Source organism: Bufo bufo, chromosome 2 (assembly GCF_905171765.1).
Source record: "Bufo bufo chromosome 2, aBufBuf1.1, whole genome shotgun sequence".
NCBI classification, from domain to species: Eukaryota; Metazoa; Chordata; class Amphibia; order Anura; family Bufonidae; genus Bufo; species Bufo bufo.
Window position 1 is genome coordinate 380,163,310 of NC_053390.1, and position 20,015 is coordinate 380,183,324.

At 45.3% G+C, this 20,015-nt stretch overlaps 1 protein-coding gene across 3 annotated transcripts in view; it reads left to right on the forward strand.

Moving 5' to 3' along the window:
• Positions 1-10,980: 10,980 nt before the first annotated feature.
• C9orf72 (C9orf72-SMCR8 complex subunit) overlaps positions 10,981-20,015 on the forward strand; it is a 53,349-nt gene continuing 44,314 nt past the window's right edge. The window contains exons 1-2 of one of the 3 annotated variants that reach the window (XM_040417175.1): positions 10,981-11,155; positions 15,483-15,953. In XM_040417175.1, the coding sequence (XP_040273109.1) occupies positions 15,510-15,953 (444 nt within the window). In that variant the 5' untranslated portion in view covers positions 10,981-11,155; positions 15,483-15,509. Of the gene's footprint in view, positions 11,242-15,482; positions 15,954-20,015 lie in introns of all 3 variants that reach the window. The other 2 variants (XM_040417174.1, XM_040417173.1) reach the window with 2 other exon arrangements.

The window sequence follows — 20,015 nt, forward strand, 5'->3', positions numbered from 1 at the left end:
TGTCACCTTACATCACAAAAAGTGTAATAGCAGGCGATTAAAAAAGTCATATGCACCCCAAAATAGTGCCAATCAAGCCGTCATCTCATCCCGCAAAAAATGAGACCCTACCTAAGATAATCGCCCAAAAACTGATGTTTTAGTGCACTTTCTGCCTGGAAAACATCAATTTTTCTGGCCGCTGCTATAGCAGCGGCTGCAACAATACCTAATTTTTCGGGCATGTGTACATGCCTAATTTTTCTGGCCTCTGGTGCTGCACTGTGGCTACAAAAACAAAACAAAAAGGCACATACGTGTGTCAATTCCCCTTCGTGATCGTTACCTTGTTGTGGTGAAGGGGCTTGCGTATCACAATGAAGCGACCAGCTCTATGAGTGTGTTGGCAATGGCAAAGTTGGCACACCCCAGATGATAAGGTTGTTGCTTCATTGTGAACAGACCAAAAGCAATCGGCTGGATAATTTTGCATAGAAAAAACATTAATTTTCTTTGTGATCATCTAAGGTGATCATTAAAGCCTACTAGGCCAACAATGGGCCCACACTGCAGAATCATTGTTTTCTGGGTCACTTAACTACCTCAGCACGACCATAGGCTTTGAAAAACCCCCATCGCCTGCAATCTCGCAAACGTGCGCACGAGCACAGTCATCACTACACCAAGATTGACGCATAGAGGAATAAAATTTATGTCATGAGTGTGTCAACTATTGACAACTCTGCGGTTGTCTAAAATCTATTCCATACACGTCCCCTGATAGGGGACGTAACAGGGATTAAACTGATAGGAATAGTACTACTTAACACACCACTCCTATCTGGTGGCACAGTACATTGCACGGCGCACGCGCAGTGCCCCAAATTGGAAGTAGGAGGACCAACCGAGTATCTTTTTCCATCTCCCGATTCCTAAAATCTATTCCATACACGTCCCCTGAAAGGGGACGTAACAGGGATTAAACTGATAGGAATAGTACTACTTAACATACCACTCATATTGGGATTGCACAGTACATTACACGGCGCACGCGCAGTGCCCCAAATTGGAAGTAAGAGGACCGACCAAGCATCTTTTTCCATCTCCCGGTTCCTAAAATCTATTCCATACACGTCCCCTGATAAGAATAGTACTACTTAAACACACCACTCATATCTGGTGGCACAGAACATTGCAAGGCGCACGCGCAGTGCCCCAAATTGGAAGTAAGAGGACCGACCAAGCATCTTTTTCCATCTCCCGGTTCCTAAAATCTATTCCATACACGTCCCCTGATAGGGGACGTAACATGGATTAAACTGATAGGAATAGTACTACTTAAACACAGCAATCATATCTGGTGGCACAGTACATTGCAAGGCATACGCGCAGTGCCCCAAATTGGAAGTAAGAGGACCGACCAAGCATCTTTTTCCATCTCCCGGTTCCTAAAATCTATTCCATACACGTTCCCTGATAGGGGACGTAACAGGGATTAAACTGATAGGAATAGTACTACTTAAACACACCACTCATATCTGGTGGCACAGTACATTGCAAGGCGTACGCGCAGTGCCCCAAATTGGAAGTAAGAGGACCGACCAAGCATCTTTTTCCATCTCCCGGCTCCTAAAATCTATTCCATACACCGGCCCCTGATAGGGGACAAAACAGAGATTAAACTGTTAAGAACCGATTTTTTTTTAATTTAAACAAAAGAGGACAGCCTCTGCGGAGCTGGGTATTTTTTTGCCGCGTTACTGAACGCTCATGCACAATGGCTGTAGGCTCATGCGTCCTTTTGTGGAGGTGACAAACCTGGTCAGTCAAACCCAAGGCAACATCATCGACCTCATCCCATATGCGTTTTTTCGCGTGCCCTGCGAAGAGTGCTGGATCAGGCCGTAGATGAGTATGAAGAGGAAGAGTTGTGGTCCCCATCACCACCAGAAGCAGCCTTGTCGTCGTCGATTGCTGGACCTGCGGCAACGCAGGTCAGGAGTCTGAAGAAGAGGAGTCAGAGGAGGAAGGTGGCTTTGAGGAGGTTGAAGACCAACCACAGCAGGCGTCCCAGGGGGCTTGTTGTCACCTTTCGGGGACCCTTGGTGTTGTACGTGGCTGGGTGGAGGAAGAGACCTTCAATGACGTCAGTGAGGACAAGGAACGGGACATGGCTAGCTTGGTATCCAACCTTGTGCAAATGGGGAGTTTGCGGTTGTGCAAATGTACTGTTTGCGGTTGTTTGCGGTGTGTTAAACGGGGAGTTTGGTCTGTCATAGTTTGGTCTGTCACTGTGAAGCGGGCGTAACCCTTACACTACCTGATCGATACAACATCATACGTGATGTTTTCAAGCACGTTATTTCAAACAATTTAGGAATGTTAGGTGATTTATGCCCTTTATGGATTAAAACCCGACTCTGCGTCAACTACGTAATTTTCCATGGGAGTTTTGCCATGGATCCCCCTCCGGCATGCCACAGTCCAGGTGTTAGTCCCCTCCTGACGAAGCCGCTGAGGTGAAACGCGCGTCGAGGTCTCGCGCTCAGGGCCTGTCATTCATCCCACCACCATGTCTTCAGGTACGTCCCGCTATTAGCACGGTTTCATGCTGCGTGCAGGGCACCCTCGTATGTATCCACACTGGGGCCTCTGTACTTAGGCGCACGTTTGTTAATTTTTTCAGCCAGTGATCTACATTCATTGTATTATTTTTTATTGGCTGATTGTGGTGCCTACATCATTTCCGTGCTTGCCAACTACGGCTCTGGGTTTACCATAATTGGTCTGTGGTACTCTGCATACTACACCCGTATTCGGTCTGTGGTACTCTGCATACTACACCCGTATTGGGGAGACCTTTCATATGTGATATCTATTTGGCTATCCCAGAGTCTTAGCTCTATCTTTGGGTCATACCATTCTGCGCCGCACATTGCGCAGTTTCATGGTGGTGTTTTTGATGCTGCTGGCCTTGTGCTTCTCCGTGTACTGTATAACATCCCGTTGTTCTCCAGATTTTTTTATATTTTATAATAAATGATATTTTGTGATACTATATTCCACTTGTTTGGTTTTTAGTTAGTCCCCTTGAAACAACTTTTCCATCACTATTGTGGCCAGAAAGAGTCCCTGTGGGTTTTAAAATTCGCCTGCCTATTGAAGTCTATGGCGGTTCGCCCGGTTCGCGAACATTTGCGAAAATTTGCGTTCGCCGTCCGCGAACGGAAAATTTTATGTTCGCGACATCTCTACTTGTGATGCTGCGGATAGTGTTTGTGATGTTTTCCTTGAGTTCATCCAGGGGATGTGGATTGTTCACGTACATTTCCCCACAGATAAAAATTGCAAGTGGACAAATCTGGGGAACATGGTGGCCATAACCATTTGCTCACAGTTCGCTACAACTAAGACAGTATTACTATTAGGCAGTTTGATTTGGAGATATTGGATGCGGGCTACTTTTTCGCGGGCCACCCTGTCTATGTCAGACAGATTAGCAAAAAGTTAAAGCAGGAAGAGACCACTATGCTTTACTAGAGAAGTATGTAATATACTAAAAGAAAAGAAGGCTGGTATAAAAAATCCAGAAGTGTAGCTGAGAGAGTACTGTATAAAATTCAATGGAAAGGAGGCAAACATATTATTAATACTGCTAAAGCATCAAAAGAAGAAGAAATGGCCGAATCTATTAACCCCTTAAGGACATAGGACGTACCGGTACGCCCTATTTCCCGAGTCCTTAAGGACCAAGGACGTACCGGTACGTCCTGACTTCAAATCTGTATTCCGGCGCCCCAGGGGTTAATCGGAACGGGATTTCGGCTGAAATCATTCAGCCGGCATCCCGTAACAATGCAGGGGGGGGGTCATTTGACCCCCCCCGTATCGGCGATCGCAGCAAACCGCAGGTCAATTCAGACCTGCGGTTTGCTGCGCTTTTTGCAGTTTCTGATCCCCGCGGTCCCTGACCGTGGGGATCAGAAACTTTAGAGTGGCTAAAATCAATATTTTTCACACCCCCCCCTGCACCCCTGCACGATTTTATGCCGGCGGGTGGTGCGGGGGGGGGGGGTGTCGCAGGCGGTGGGGGCATTGCGGGAGGCGGGCGGTGCGGCAGGCGGGATCGCGATCCCCCGCCCGCCTCCCCATGAACGATCGTTGGCTTCTAGTGGGTATACCAGGGTGCCAGCACATTGCTGGCACCCTGGTATAAACGGCTGACATCTGTGCAGATGTCAGCCGTTTAACCCTTTCCATACCGCGGTCCGTACGGACCGCTGTATGGAAAAAGTTAACTGTCATCGGTCAGGGAGCTCCCTCCCTCTCCATCGGGGGGCTGCTGTGCCTCTGCAGCCCCCCGATGGAGAGGGAGAGAGCCCCCCGACAGCCCCCAGAGAGCCCCCCTCAGCTCGTGCTTACCCTTCCCCGTCTGCGAAGTTCTGAGCAGACGGGGAAGGTTCCCATGGCAACAGGACGCCTGCTCAGGCGTCCTGCTGTCCATGGTGCTGAACAGATCTGTGCTAAAAGCATAGATCTGTTCAGTGTAAGTAAAATACAGTACAGAACAATATATATTGTACTGTACTGTATTATACAGACATCAGACCCACTGGATCTTCAAGAACCAAGTGGGTCTGGGTCACAAAAATGTAAAAAAAAGTGAAAAAAGTTAAGATAAAAAAAAACATTTATCACTGAATAAAAATTAAAAAAATAAAATACACTACACATATTAGGTATCGCCGCGTCCGTAACAACCTGATCTATAAAACGGTCATGTTACTTTCCCCGCACGGTGAACGCCATAAAAATAAAAAAATAAAAACTATGAGAAAATTTAAATTTTGCACACCTTACTTCCCAAAAAAGGTAATAAAAGTGATCAAAAAAGTTGCATGTATGCCAAAATAGTACCAATCAAACCGTCATCTCATCCCGCAAAAAATGAGACCCTACTCAAGATAATCGCCCAAAAACTGAAAAAACTATGGCTCTTAGACTACGGAGACACTAAAACATTTTTTTGGTTTTAAAAATGAAGTTATTGTATAAAACTTACATAAATAAAAAAAATAGTATACATATTAGGTATCGCCGCGTCCGTGACAACCTGCTCTATAAAATTACCACATGATAAAACCTGTCAGATGAATGTTGTAAATAACAAAAAAAAAAACGTGCCAAAAAAGCTATTTCTTGTTACCTTGCTGCACAAAAAGTGTAATATAGAGCAACCAAAAATCATATGTACCCTAAACTAGTACCAACAAAACCGCCACCCTATCCCGTAGTTTCTAAAATGGAGTCACTTTTTTGGAGTTTCTACTCTAGGGGTGCATCAGGGGGGCTTCAAATGGGACATGGTGTCAAAAAACCAGTCCAGCAAAATCTGCCTTCCAAAAACCGTATGGCATTCCTTTCCTTCTGCGCCCTGCCGTGTGCCCGTACAGCGGTTTACGACCACATATGGGGTGTTTCTGTAAACTACAGAATAAGGGCCATAAATAATGAGTTTTGTTTGGCTGTTAACCCTTGCTTTGTAACTGGAAAAAAAATATTAAAATGGAAAATCTGCCAAAAATGTGAAATTTTGAAATTGTGTCTCTATTTTCCATTAAATCTTGTGCAATACCTAAAGGGTTAACAAAGTTTGTAAAATCAGTTTTGAATAGCTTGAGGGTGTAGTTTCTTAGATGGGGTCACTTTTATGGAATTTCTAATCTAGGGGTGCATCAGGGGGGCTTCAAATGGGACATGGTGTCAAAAAACCAGTCCAGCAAAACCTGCCTTCCAAAAACCAAACCGCGCACCTTTCACTCTACGCCCTACTGTGTGGCCGTACAGTAGTTTACGGCCACATATGGGGTGTTTCTGTGAACAGCAGAGTCAGGGCAATAAAGATACAGTCTTGTTTGGCTGTTAACCCTTGCTTTGTTAGTGGAAAAAATGGGTTAAAATTGAAAATTAGGCAAAAAAATGAAATTCTCAAATTTCATCCCCATTTGCCAATAACTCTTGTGCAACACCTAAAGGGTTAACGACGTATGTAAAATCAGTTTTGAATACCTTGAGGGGTGTAGTTTCTTAGATGGGGGTCACGTTTAGGGAGTTTCTCCTCTAGGTCTAGGGGTGCATCAGGGGGCTTCAAATGGGACATGGTGTAAATAAACTAGTCCATAAAAATCTGCCTTCCAAAAACCAAACGGCGCACCTTTCACTCTACGCCCCGCTGTGTGGCCGTACAGTAGTTTACGGCCACATATGGGGTGTTTCTGTGAACAGCAGAGTCAGGGCAATAAAGATACCGTCTTGTTTGGCTGTTAACCCTTGCTTTGTTAGTGGAAAAAATGGGTTAAAATAGAAAATTAGGCAAAAAAATGAAATTCTCAAATTTCATCCCCATTTGCCAATAACTCTTGTGCAACACCTAAAGGGTTAACGACGTATGTAAAATCAGTTTTGAATACCTTGAGGGGTGTAGTTTCTTAGATGGGGTCACGTTTAGGGAGTTTCTCCTCTAGGGGTGCATCAGGGGGCTTCAAATGGGACATGGTGTAAATAAACCAGTCCATAAAAATCTGCCTTCCAAAAACCAAACGGCGCACCTTTCACTCTACGCCCCGCTGTGTGGCCGTACAGTAGTTTATGGCCACATATTGGGTGTTTCTGTAAACGGCAGAGTCAGGGCAATAAAGATACAATCTTGTTTGGCTGTTAACCCTTGCTTTATTAGTGGAAAAAATGGGTTAAAATTAAAAATTAGACAAAAAAATTAAATTCTCAAATTTCCTCCCCATTTGCCAATAACTCTTGTGCAACACCTAAAGGGTTAACAATGTATGCAAAATCAGTTTTGAATACCTTGAGGGGTGTAGTTTCTTAGATGGGGTCATTTTTGGGTGGTTTCTATTATGTAAGCCTCGCAAAGTGACTTCAGACCTGAACTGGTCCCTAAAAATTGAGTTTTTGTAAATTTCTGAAAAATTTCAAGATTTGCTTCTAAACTTCTAACCCTTGTAACATCCCCAAAAAATAAAATATCATTCCCAAAACAATTCAAACATGAAGTAGACATATGGGGAATGTAAAGTCATCACAATTTTTTGGGGTATTACTATGTATTACAGAAGTAGAGAAACTGAAACTTTGAAATTTGCAAATTTTTCCAAATTTTTGGTAAATTAGGTATTTTTTTTGTGCAAAAAAAATTATTTTTTTGACTTCATTTTACCAGTGTCATGAAGTACAATATGTGACGAAAAAACAATCTCAGAACGGCCTGGATAAGTCAAAGCGTTTTAAAGTTATGAGCACTTAAAGTGACACTGGTCAGATTTCCAAAAAATGGCCTGGTCCTTAAGGTGAAAATGAGCCCGGTCCTTAAGGGGTTAAGAAGGGAGATAAAACTTTCTTCAGCTATATCAGTGACAGGAAGAAAAAAAAATGAGATTGCAAAACATTAAAATGGACAAAGTCACTATATTAACCCCTTCAGCCACAATGACATACCTGTACGTGATAGTGGCTAGCCCACTCCATACACGGCAGGTGCCGGCTGTATAATACAGCATGCACCCAGCCACAATAACTGGGATCGTCATTTCACCAATGAGATGCCGCAGGAAATTGCGATTGTGGCATCAGTGGAGTTAGCCAGAGGGAGGGGGGTCCCGATTGAACCAGCTCCGAACGGTTAAAGGGGTTATCCAAGTTCTCAAAACACCTCCACATATGCTGGGCCCCTCACAGGTAATATACTTACCATGTTACCGGCGCCGCTCCTGGTCCCCGCACCGCCGCTTCTCCCTGCACACGGATGAAAACATCCGGTGTCAGGGGGAGCAGCCAATGGCAGGCGGGGACAGGGGGCGAGCCTCCCTAGTACTGCAGGTGACGCTAGGGAGGCTCGTCCCCGTCTGCCATAGGCTGCTCCCCCCCCCCCCCCCCCCCCCCTCCCCGACACCGGATGTTTTCATCCGTGTACAGGGAGAAGCAGCGGTGGTGTGGGGACCAGGAACGGCGCCGGGAACGTATATGACAGGTGAGGGGCCCGACACATGTGGGGGGGGGGGGAAATTGGATAACCTCTTTAACATGACAGCTTGGGGCCTGTGGAAGGTTCCCAGGCCTGTCATGGGAAACTGCCTGTTAGGGCTCATGCATACAAACATATTTTTTGTCCGCATTCGATCCTGATGTTGACTTCGAAGGAGCCCAGTGGAGCCAAAAACCAAAAACCCACTCATTCTTGCACAACCCCTTAAGGACCGGGGGATTTTCCATTTTTGCGTTTTCGTTTTTCACTCCCTGCCTCCCCATAGTCCTTTTTTTATTTTTCCATTCACATAGCCTTATAAGGGCTTATTTTTTGCGGGACAAGAACTTTCTAATGGCACTATTTACGGTTGCATAACATGTAGTAGGAAGCAGAAAAAAAATCCAAATGGGGTAGAATTGAGAAAAAAACGCAATTCTGCTAAAGGTTTTTATTTTTTTACACTGTACACTATGCGGTAAAATTTACCTGTTACCTTCATTCTACAGGTCAGTATGGTTACATCGATACCACACTTGTATAATTTGTCTTGCGTTTTAATACTGAAAAAAAACCTTTGAGGAAAAAAAAAATTGTTTTAATAACCATATTCTGACCCCTATAATTTTTTTGTAATTATGTGTACAGGGCGGTGTAAGGGCTCATTTTTGGCGGGACAATCTGTTCTTTTCAGTGATACCAATTTGAAGTGTGTGTGACTTTTTGATCACTTTTTATAGAAAAAAATATTGGGTAGTTTAAGTGACAAAAAATAGCAAATTGGCTGTTTTTCTTTTTTTTCCCGTTATGCCATTTGCCATTAATATTGTTATATTTTAATTGTATGGGCATTTTCGCATGTGGCAATGCCCATGATATTTTTTTCATATTTGTAAAAACTTTTTTTTTTTTTTAAGTCACCTTGGGTGATAATATAGACATCTTTGAACGTTTCATTTGCACTAAACCAATACAATGCTGCCACCTAGTGGCCTGTATTGGTATATTCCTGAAATAGGCACCGAAGCCTGCTTGAGGCTTCGGGCTATTTCAGTAATATAACAGGTTCCCCGATCTCAGTCGGGGAACGCTGTTACCGGGGCGGAAGCGCTTCCAGACTGTGAAAATGCCATGGTCACATTTGACCATGACATCTGGAGGGTAAAATGTAAGCGATCAGCCTTATTGCTGCACGTGTGAGCGGGCACCGTGTTTAGGGACCGAACTTCTGCCGTACTTGTACAGCGCTGGTCGTTCAGGGGTTAAAGAACTTAATCTGTATGGCCTTGAAGAAAGAAGGAAATTGTGCTGTCCATGGTGATTCACTGACATGTGAATAAGCCCCAAAGGTATATGCACATGGTGCCCATTACATGCAGAATTTGTGTGGAAAATCTGCAGTGTAATACAGTACCAGCTAAGTAGAAGAGATTTTAAAAATCTTATGTACACTGTGTAAACTTTCAGTGTGGAAATTGGCCTGCGGCAAGGATTTTGAACTGCAGCTTTTAAAGTGGATTTTTAGTGCAAAATGCACATCAAAATCCGAGACAAAACACAGCGAAAACCGCAAGAAAAATCTGCATAAAATATTTTTTGCAGATAAGGCCTCTTTCACACTTGCGTTGTCCGGATCCGGCGTGTACTCCACTTGCCGGAATTACACGCCGGATCCGGAAAAACGCAAGTGTACTGAAAGCATTTGAAGACGGATCCGTCTTCAAAATGCGTTCAGTGTTACTATGGCACCCAGGACGCTATTAAAGTCCTGGTTGCCATAGTAGTTGTGGGGAGCGGGGGAGCAGTATACTTACAGTCCGTGCGGCTCCCGGGGCGCTCCAGAATGACGTCAGAGCGCCCCATGCGCATGGATAACGTGCCATGCGATCACATCATCCATGTGTGTGGGGCACCCTGACGTCACTCTGAAGCGCCCCGGGAGCCGCACGGATGGTAAGTATGCTGCTCCCCACTACACTTTACCATGGCAAACAGGACTTTAGCGTCCCGGCATAACCATTCAGAAAAAGCTATGCGCCGAAACGACGTTTAGCTTAAGGCCGGATCCAGATCAATGCCTTTCAATGGGCATTAATTCCGGATCCGGCCTTGCGGCAAGTCTTCAGGATTTTTGGCCGGAGCAAAAAGCGCAGCATGCTGCGGTATTTTCTCCGGCCAAAAAACGTTCCGTTCCGGAACTGAAGACATCCTGATGCATCCTGAACGGATTTCTCTCCATTCAGAATGCATTAGGATAATCCTGATCAGGATTCTTCCGGCATAGAGCCCTGACGACGGAACTCTATGCCGGAAGAAAAGAACGCAAGTGTGAAAGAGCCCTTAGATGCAAACTGATACATTTCAATGGGGCTGAGAAAATGCGGACTGCACACCGTGCGCTGCCCGCATCTGGAAGTCTGTTCTGAAAAGACGGACAAGAATAGACATTGCTAAAATGGGTCCACAAAAAGACAGATGCTATTATGCTTTGAATAAAAGTCTATTCTTCATATCGTCAAAGTGAGTGCCGGTCCTTCTTCGCTACACACTAGTGGGACGCCTTCCCTGGACGCGCGCACCGCCTGCAAATCACAGTGCGGACCCATCCTCTTCGATACCTTTCCTGAGGATAGGTCATCAATATTAAAAGCCCGGAGAACCCCTTTAATATTTTCCTATGAATCCACCTGCTTTGTAACATGCTGCCTACACATTGTACTGCATTTTCGGAGAGCAAGAGTCAAGAAGGATCTCTGGCTGCGTTCACACATTGCTTTTGTGTTGCTTTTTAAAAATCGGTCTCAAAAGCTGCTTAAAAAAGGCTGTGTTTTACGGCATTTGCATTGATTTACAGCCGGTAACTATGAGCCGCAGCATTAGTAAATGTGCCCCATTATATGTAATTCCCAGCGCCATATGCAGAGGTATCATATCTACTGCACAGGGCACCTCTGCGCTGTGCCCCCATTCTGCATCTCTCGCCGGTAACAACAGGCGTCATTCAGATAGCACTATATGGGAACTGGGAAGCCAATGGGAGCTCTTTGCGCGGGCTCGTTTGGCCCTTGATCAAGATGAGAGCGGCACGGTGATTGGTGGAATGCGCAGATCGCTGCTATTGGCTGTAAGCGCAGAAGGGTAATGGTAAATATAAAACGTGAAGCGGCTTCCGGTAGCGAAGGTATATGTGCGGGGGTCGGCGGCTGTCAGCTCCTGGGTAAGAGGTACGGGGGTCAGCCGTGTGTCATCATGTTGTGGGCGGCTGGGATTCTTTCTGTGGTCAGTGTAATCAGATCAGTGTGCTGCAGATGGTTATCCGGCAGATACCGCAGAGGATGGCACCTACTACAGACTATACAGAGACACCACCGTGCTTTATGCTGTGCCATAGTACCGCCTCTATACACTATATAAATACCACCATGCTGTGCCATAATACTGCCTCTATACACTATATAAATACCACCATGCTGTGCCATAATACTCCCTCTATACACTATATAAATACCACCATGCAGTGCCATAATACTGCCTCTATACACTATATAAATACCACCATGCTGTCCCATAATACTCCTTCTATACACTATATAAATACCACCATGCTGTGCCATAATACTCCTTCTATACACTATATAAATACCACCATGCTGTGCCATAATACTGCCTCTATACACTATATAAATACCACCATGCTGTGCCATAATACTCCCTCTATACACTATATAAATACCACCATGCTGTGCCATAATACTCCCTCTATACACTATATAAATACCACCATGCTGTGCCATAATACTCCTTCTATACACTATATAAATACCACCATGCTGTGCCATAATACTCCCTCTATACACTATATAAATACCACCATGCTGTGCCATAATACTCCCTCTATACACTATATAAATACCACCATGCTGTGCCATAATACTGCCTCTATACACTATATAAATACCACCATGCTGTGCCATAATACTCCCTCTATACACTATATAAATACCACCATGCTGTGCCATAATACTCCCTCTATACACTATATAAATACCACCATGCAGTGCCATAATACTGCCTCTATACACTATATAAATACCACCATGCTGTCCAATAATACTCCTTCTATACACTATATAAATACCACCATGCTGTGCCATAATACTCCTTCTATACACTATATAAATACCACCATGCTGTGCCATAATACTGCCTCTATACACTATATAAATACCACCATGCTGTGCCATAATACTCCCTCTATACACTATATAAATACCACCATGCTGTGCCATAATACTCCCTCTATACACTATATAAATACCACCATGCTGTGCCATAATACTCCTTCTATACACTATATAAATACCACCATGCTGTGCCATAATACTCCCTCTATACACTATATAAATACCACCATGCTGTGCCATAATACTCCCTCTATACACTATATAAATACCACCATGCTGTCCCATAATACTCCTTCTATACACTATATAAATACCACCATGCTGTGCCATAATACTCCCTCTATACACTATATAAATACCACCATGCTGTGCCATAATACTCCTTCTATACACTATATAAATACCACCATGCTGTGCCATAATACTCCTTCTATACACTATATAAATACCACCATGCTGTGCCATAATACTCCTTCTATACACTATATAAATACCACCATGCTGTGCCATAATACTCCTTCTATACACTATATAAATACCACCATGCTGTGCCATAATACTGCCTCTATACACTATATAAATACCACCATGCTGTGCCATAATACTGCCTCTATACACTATATAAATACCACCATGCTGTGCCATAATACTGCCTCTATACACTATATAAATACCACCATGCTGTGCCATAATACTGCCTCTATACACTATATAAATACCACCATGCTGTGCCATAATACTGCCTCTATACACCATATAAATACCACCATGCTGTGCCATAATACTCCTTCTATACACCATATAAATACCACCATACTGTGCCTTAGTACTCCCTCTATACACCATATAAATTCTGCCATACTGTGCCATAGTACATTCTTCATACACCATATAAATTCTGCCATACTGTGCCATAGTACTCCTTCTATACACCATATAAATACTGCTATACTGTGCCATATTACTCCCTCTATACACCATATAAATTTTTTCATACTGTGCCATAGTACTCCCTCTATACACCATATAAATTCTGCCATACTGTGCCCTAGTAGTCCCTCTATACTCCATATAAATACTGTCATACTGTGCCATAGTACTGCTTCTATACTCCATATAAATACCGTCATACTGTGCCATAGTACTCCCTCTATACACCATATAAATACTGCCATACTGTGCCTTAGTACTGCTTCTATACTCCATATAAATACTGCCATACTGTGCCATAGTACTCTCTCTATACACCACATAAATACTGTCATACTGTGCCATAGTACTCCCTCTATACACCAAATAAATCCTGCCATACCGTGCCATAGTACTCCCTCTATAGACCATATAAATACTGCCATACTGTGCCATATTACTCCCTCTATACACCATATAAATACTGCTATGCTGTTCTAGGGTAGTGCCTCTAACCCCATATAAATAATACTGCCATACTGTGCTAGGGTAGTACCTCTATACTCCATGTAAACAGTACCAGCATACTGTGCTACAATAATACTTCCAAATACTTTGTAAATAATACCACCGTACTGTGCCAAAGTAGTGCAATACCCTACGTAGATAATAAAGCCATGTGGAACTCTCCTACCCTGTAGTGACACACCATACAGTGCCAAACTTGAACCTTTGAATTCTGAGAGAGTAAGGCTGGGTTCACACGGGCGTTGCGGGAAAATGTGCGGGTAGGTTACGGGAACACCTGCAATTTTTCCGCGCGAGTGCAAAACATTGTAATGCGTTTTGCACTCGCGTGAGAAAAATCGTGCATGTTTGGTACCCGAACTTCTTCACAGAAGTTCGGGCTTGGGATCGGTGTTCTGTAGATTGTATTATTTTCCCTTATAACATGGTTATAAGGGAAAATAATAGCATTCTGAATACAGAATGCATAGTAAAATAGCGCTGGAGGGGTTAAATTATTATTTTTTTTTAAATGTAACTCTCCTTAGTCCACTTGATCGTGTAGCCCGGCATCTCCTTCGCTGAACAGGACCTGCGGTGAGCATTTATTACAGGTAAAGGACCTTTGGTGACATCACTCCGGTCATCACATGATCCATCACCATGGTAAAAGATCATGTGATGACCGGAGTGATGTCACCAAAGGTCCTTTACCTGTAATTAATGCTCACCACAGGTCCTGTTCAGCAAAGGAGACAGAAGGAGATGCCGGGCCGTGATCAAGTGGACTAAGGTGAGTTAAATTATTATTATTATTATTATTATTTTTAACCCCTCCAGCGCTGTTTTACTATGCATTCTGTATTTAGAATGCTATTATTTTCCCTTATAACCATGTTATAAGGGAAAATAATAATGATCGGGTCTCCATCCCGATCGTCTCCTAGCAACCGTGCGTGAAAATCGCACCGCATTCTCACTTGCTTGCTGATGCTTGCGATTTTCACGCAGCCCCCTTAACTTCTATGGGGCCTGCGTTGCGTGAAAAACGCACAACATAGAGCATGCTGCGATTTTCACGCAACGCACAAGTGATGCGTGAAAATCACCGCTCATGTGAACAGCCCCACAGAAATGAATGGGTCCGGATTCAGTGCGGGTGCAATGCGTTCACCTCACGCATCACATCCGCGCGGAATACTCGCCCGTGTGAAAAGGGCCTAATACTTCCATACAGCAGCCAAAGAATAGTGTCTTAGAGGCTCTAGTACTAGCACATGGCGTCCAGTGCTCCCTGATAACAGTCCGTCCTGACATGCTTATCCTGGTCTATTCCAGCACATAAGTGAGGCCTGGGGAACACTCTGGGTTGGGTGCAGAGCAGTGCGCTCGAGTCTTCATGACGCTCTGGCCTAACTCTTGGGGCTCATACTGGTAGGCATGGAAGGTTTGTGTGCTTGAATGGTGGCACGCCCCTTGTTGCAGTCATCCAAGATGGAAAGTGCACTTCACGACTGTCCCAGGCGCCTCATACATAATACCGCCAGGAGGGGGCTGTGGACACCAGAAGAAAACCCCTTTAAAATGTGGTCTATCTCATGTAGGGAGTGAACGCTGCGATGATCAGCTAAGTGACATGGGTCTGGCTCTTAGGACACCCCAACATCTGCTGTTATCGTAGAAGTAGCCATGTCCTTATTGGAAGCCGCCATTAGCTGTACATTCTGTCTTCTACAGGGGGGTCCTGTGTGGGGAGCTCCCCCGTATAATGTATTACGGTATTTACAGTACAATGGATTTGGTGGCGGTTTTATTCTGTCCTGGACACTGTGGAATAAATCCTGATTTGTGCTTCATTTCCTCAGGTTAGAGGTCTATCTCTGAAATGCAAAATGGCCGCTCTCTGTCCTCCACCTTCCCCAGCTGTAGCCAAGACTCTGATCGCTATCGATGGTTACTCGCCGCTTTTAGCCGCTACCTTTGCCTACTGGGACAACATTCTGGGACCTCGTGTGAGGCATATCTGGGCCCCAAAGACTGATGAAGTTGTGCTGAGTGATGGAGAGATTACATTCCTGGCAAATCACACCCTGAATGGCGAGATCCTGAGGAATGCAGAAAGTGGGGCTATTGACGTGAAGTTTTTTGTATTGGCAGAAAAGGGAGTGATCATTGTGTCCCTTATATTTGATGGGCATTGGAACGGTGACCGGAGCACATATGGCCTCTCAATCATCCTGCCACAAACCGAGCTCTGCTTCTACCTACCTCTACACCGGGTGTGCGTGGCTCGCCTTACACACATCATTCGGAAGGGACGCATATGGATGCACAAAGTAAGTCTACGTTGGCCATGTTGGCATGTGTTGGAACAGTTGGCATCACTCTTGGGATGAGTGAACTTTGTGTTTCAAGTTCGACATACAAGGTTCGGGTTATCAAAAAATTCCGTTATGGATTCCGCTACCACGGACCATAACCTATATGTTCTGTGATAGCAGAGTCCATAATAGAATTCTTGAATTCTTGGATAACCCGAACCTTGTACGCCCATCTAAGAATTCTATTATGGACTCCGCTATCACGGACCATATAAGTTATGGTCCGTGGTAGCGGAATCCATAACGGAATTCTTAGATAACCCGAAACTTGTATGTCGAACCTGAAACACAAAGTTCGCTCAACACTACATCGCTCATTAGATGGATATCAGCCAAAACTGCCGATTTTCAGTGGGAGTGGCCATCTAACGTGTTTCTTTCGTTCTTGGCTGTGGTTACATGACCATGTCCGCAGCTCTTTCTAATTTCCCTAAATGTTATGTCCATACAAGGGCAGTGATGGGGTAGTGTCTATATATCTAGCTGGTGGGAGGAGCTAGAAACCAGCTGGGCATTGTTAGGGGTGGTGCTTGAGCTGTGGTAGAGAAAGGAGAAGTGCATCATGGGTTTGGTTGGATACAGAAACAGGAAGTGCTACACACAGGAAGTAAAGAAACCAGAGTGATTTCTTTACATGGTGGAAATGGGTCAGGGGGTAGAAATTGAAAACAAAGAGTATGGGAAAGATGTACGTGAGGTAAGCAAATACATGAGCATATCATAGTAATCCAGGAAATGCCCTTTAACCACTTCCGGACCGCCTAACGCAGGATTGCGTTCCGGAGGTGGCAGCGCTGCGCACAGTCACGCATATACGCGTCATCTCGCGAGACGCGAGATTTCGCTCCAAGCCGGCCCGCGCATGCGCATCGCGGGCCGGCAAAAGTTAAAGAACAAGTTCGTCACCAGCCTGCCAGCAACGATCATTGGCTGGCAGGCTGGCGATTTTTAAAAAATCCAATCACAAGCCATATAACAGATCATATTAGTAAATATGATCTGTTATATGGCTTCTCTGCTCCTCTGCTGGTCCTTTTCGTCGGTTGGATCCAGCAGAGAAGCAGACATCACTGTGAGTACACCAAACACTTCACTGTAGCCCCTGATCACCCCCCTGCACCCCAATTAACCCTTTGATCACCCCTTTGATCGCCCCTGTCAATCACCAGTGAAAGGAAAAAAAGTGATCAGTGTAAACTGTCACTTTTTTTTTTTCACTAGTATTGGCTGTTAGGTTTTAGGGATAGTTTAGGCCCCTTGGTTAGGTAGTTAGCGTCAGTTAGCGCCCACCGCACCGCAGTCACTTTTATTCGCTGAATAGCGTATCGCTAATCAGCATTTGTACTTTTATAGTATCTAAGTGATCAAAACTGATCACGGTCAGATCTATAATAGTATTAGTGTCACTTTAGTTCGCCCTCCACCCAAAACGCAGTGTTTGCCCGATCAGGCCTGATCGGTCGCCCACACGTGCGTTCACCCACGCCCGCCCCACCGCAGTGACAAAAAATATATATTTTTTGATCACTGCACATTCATTTTACACGCACTGCGGCGATAAAAAAATCAGTTTTGATATTTTTTATCAACCGCAGCGGCCTCCGGTACTTCGCTAGCCTCCCCTTTGTAAGACAGGCTTGCTTTTTTTCTTGGGTAGTCTCAGGGAATACCCCTAAATTTAGTAGTCCAAAATGTCAAACAGGGGGTATTCTTCTGAAGAGGCCTACAGGATTCTGACCCAGTCGAATGAGGAGTGGGAACCCTCATCTGATGAATCTAGCGGGTCAGAATATGAACCTGTGGAAAGCAGTGGCTCTCTGACCCAAAGTTCGGACGAGGAGGTGGAGGTCCCTGGCAGCACCAGGCGTACCCGGCCCCATGTCGCTAGACCACAGGTTATGCAGGATCCGCTTCAAGAGCAGCAGCGTGGGGCTGGCGCTGTCGGATCACGTGGTGAGGCATACACCAGCAACGCAGCCCTCCCTGGACCTAGTACCAGCACTGCCGTACAACATGGTGACGTGGCGAGCACCAGAAGGGCAGCTGAAGCTGGTACGGTGGCACGTGCACTAGTTACCCCGTCGCAGCCACCGCACAGACAGGCCCGTAGAGCCCCTAGAATCCCTGAGGTGCTGGCAAACCCTGATTGGCAGTCACCAACTTCAGCCGCACCTGTAGTTCCCCCTTTCACCGCCCAGTCTGGAGTTCGGGTTGAGACGGCTCAAATCGGTTCGGCCCTGGGATTTTTTGAGCTGTTCTTGACTGCGGAGCTCTTGGACTTAGTCGTGGCAGAGACCAACCAGTATGCCACACAATTTATATCCGCCAACCCGGGAAGCTTTTATGCCCAGCCTTTCCGGTGGAAACCAGTCCAAGTTTCCGAACTTAAAATTTTTTTGGGCCTTCTCCTCAACATGGGCCTGACAAAAAAGCATGAATTGCGGTCATATTGGTCAACGCACCCGATTCATCACATGCCCATGTTCTCTGCTGCTATGTCCAGGGCACGATTTGAGGCCATCCTCCGTTTCCTGCATTTTAGCGACAACACCACCTCCCGTCCCAGAGGCCACCCTGCTTTTGACCGGCTCCACAAAATTCGGCCCCTCATAGACCATTTCAACCAGAAATTTGCAGATTTGTATACCCCCGAGCAAAACATCTGCGTAGACGAGTCCCTAATACATTTTACCGGGCGCCTTGGCTTCAAACAGTACATCCCAAGCAAGCGTGCCCGGTATGGGGTCAAATTGTATAAGCTCTGTGAAAGGGCCACAGGCTATACCCACAAATTTCGGATCTATGAGGGAAAAGATCAGACCCTGGAGCCGGTCGGTTGCCCTGACTACCTGGGGAGCAGTGGGAAGACAGTCTGGGACTTGGTGTCACCCTTATTCGGCAAGGGGTACCATCTTTATGTGGACAATTTTTACACAAGTGTGGCCCTCTTTAGGCATTTGTTTCTAGAACGGATTTGCGCCTGTGGCACCGCGCGAACTAGTCGCGTGGGCTTCCCCCAACGGCTTGTAACCACCCGTCTTGCAAGGGGGGAGAGGGCTGCCTTGTGTAACGAAGAACTGCTCGCGGTGAAATGGAGAGACAAGCGTGACGTTTACATGCTCTCCTCCATTCACGCAGACACGACAATCCAAATTGAGCGAGCAACCCGTGTCATTGAAAAGCCCCTCTGTGTCCACGACTATAATGCGCTCATGGGAGGGGTGGACTTCAATGACCAGATGTTGTCTCCGTATTTAGTTTCCCGCAGAACCAGACGCTGGTATAAGAAGGTGTCTGTATATTTAATTCAATTGGCGCTCTACAATAGTTTTGTTCTCTACAGTAAGGCTGGGAGAACACGATCTTTCCTCAAATTCCAGGAAGAGATCATCGAGAACCTCCTTTACCCAGGAGGTTCCGTGGCCCCATCCACCAGTGTAGTTAGCCGTCTACACGAGCGACATTTCCCCAGTGTCGTTCCTGGTACCTCAACCCAACCGTCACCCCGAAAAAGATGTCGTGTCTGTAGCAGGAGTGGAATAAGGCGTGACACCCGCTATTTCTGTCCTGACTGTCCTGACCACCCTGCCCTATGCTTTGGTGAGTGTTTCCGGAAGTACCACACACAGGTACACCTAGCATAGGGATTGCATCTCACAGGACAGGCACACAGGGCTATTAGGGCCCTTTTACTCTCAGCTGCTGCAAACCTCTCCTTTCACCTGGGATAAAGTGCATAACGTACTTCGCCACATCTTTGGGCGATTTGCGCTTTGCACATTGTCCCATGGGGAAGGAGAGGTTTGTTCTATAAAGGTAAAAAAAACGAAACAAAAAAAAAATTACCGGTAAGTAAAAAAGTTTAAAAAGTTAAAAAAAGTTAATATGTTCTGTTCTAAAGTTAATAAAGTTATTGCTTTGCGGCCTGGTTTTTTCTTTTTTGTTTTGTTTTTTTCACCTTCCAGGTGGACCAACCGATCGACCAGCTGCAGCACTGATGTGCATTCGGACAGAAGC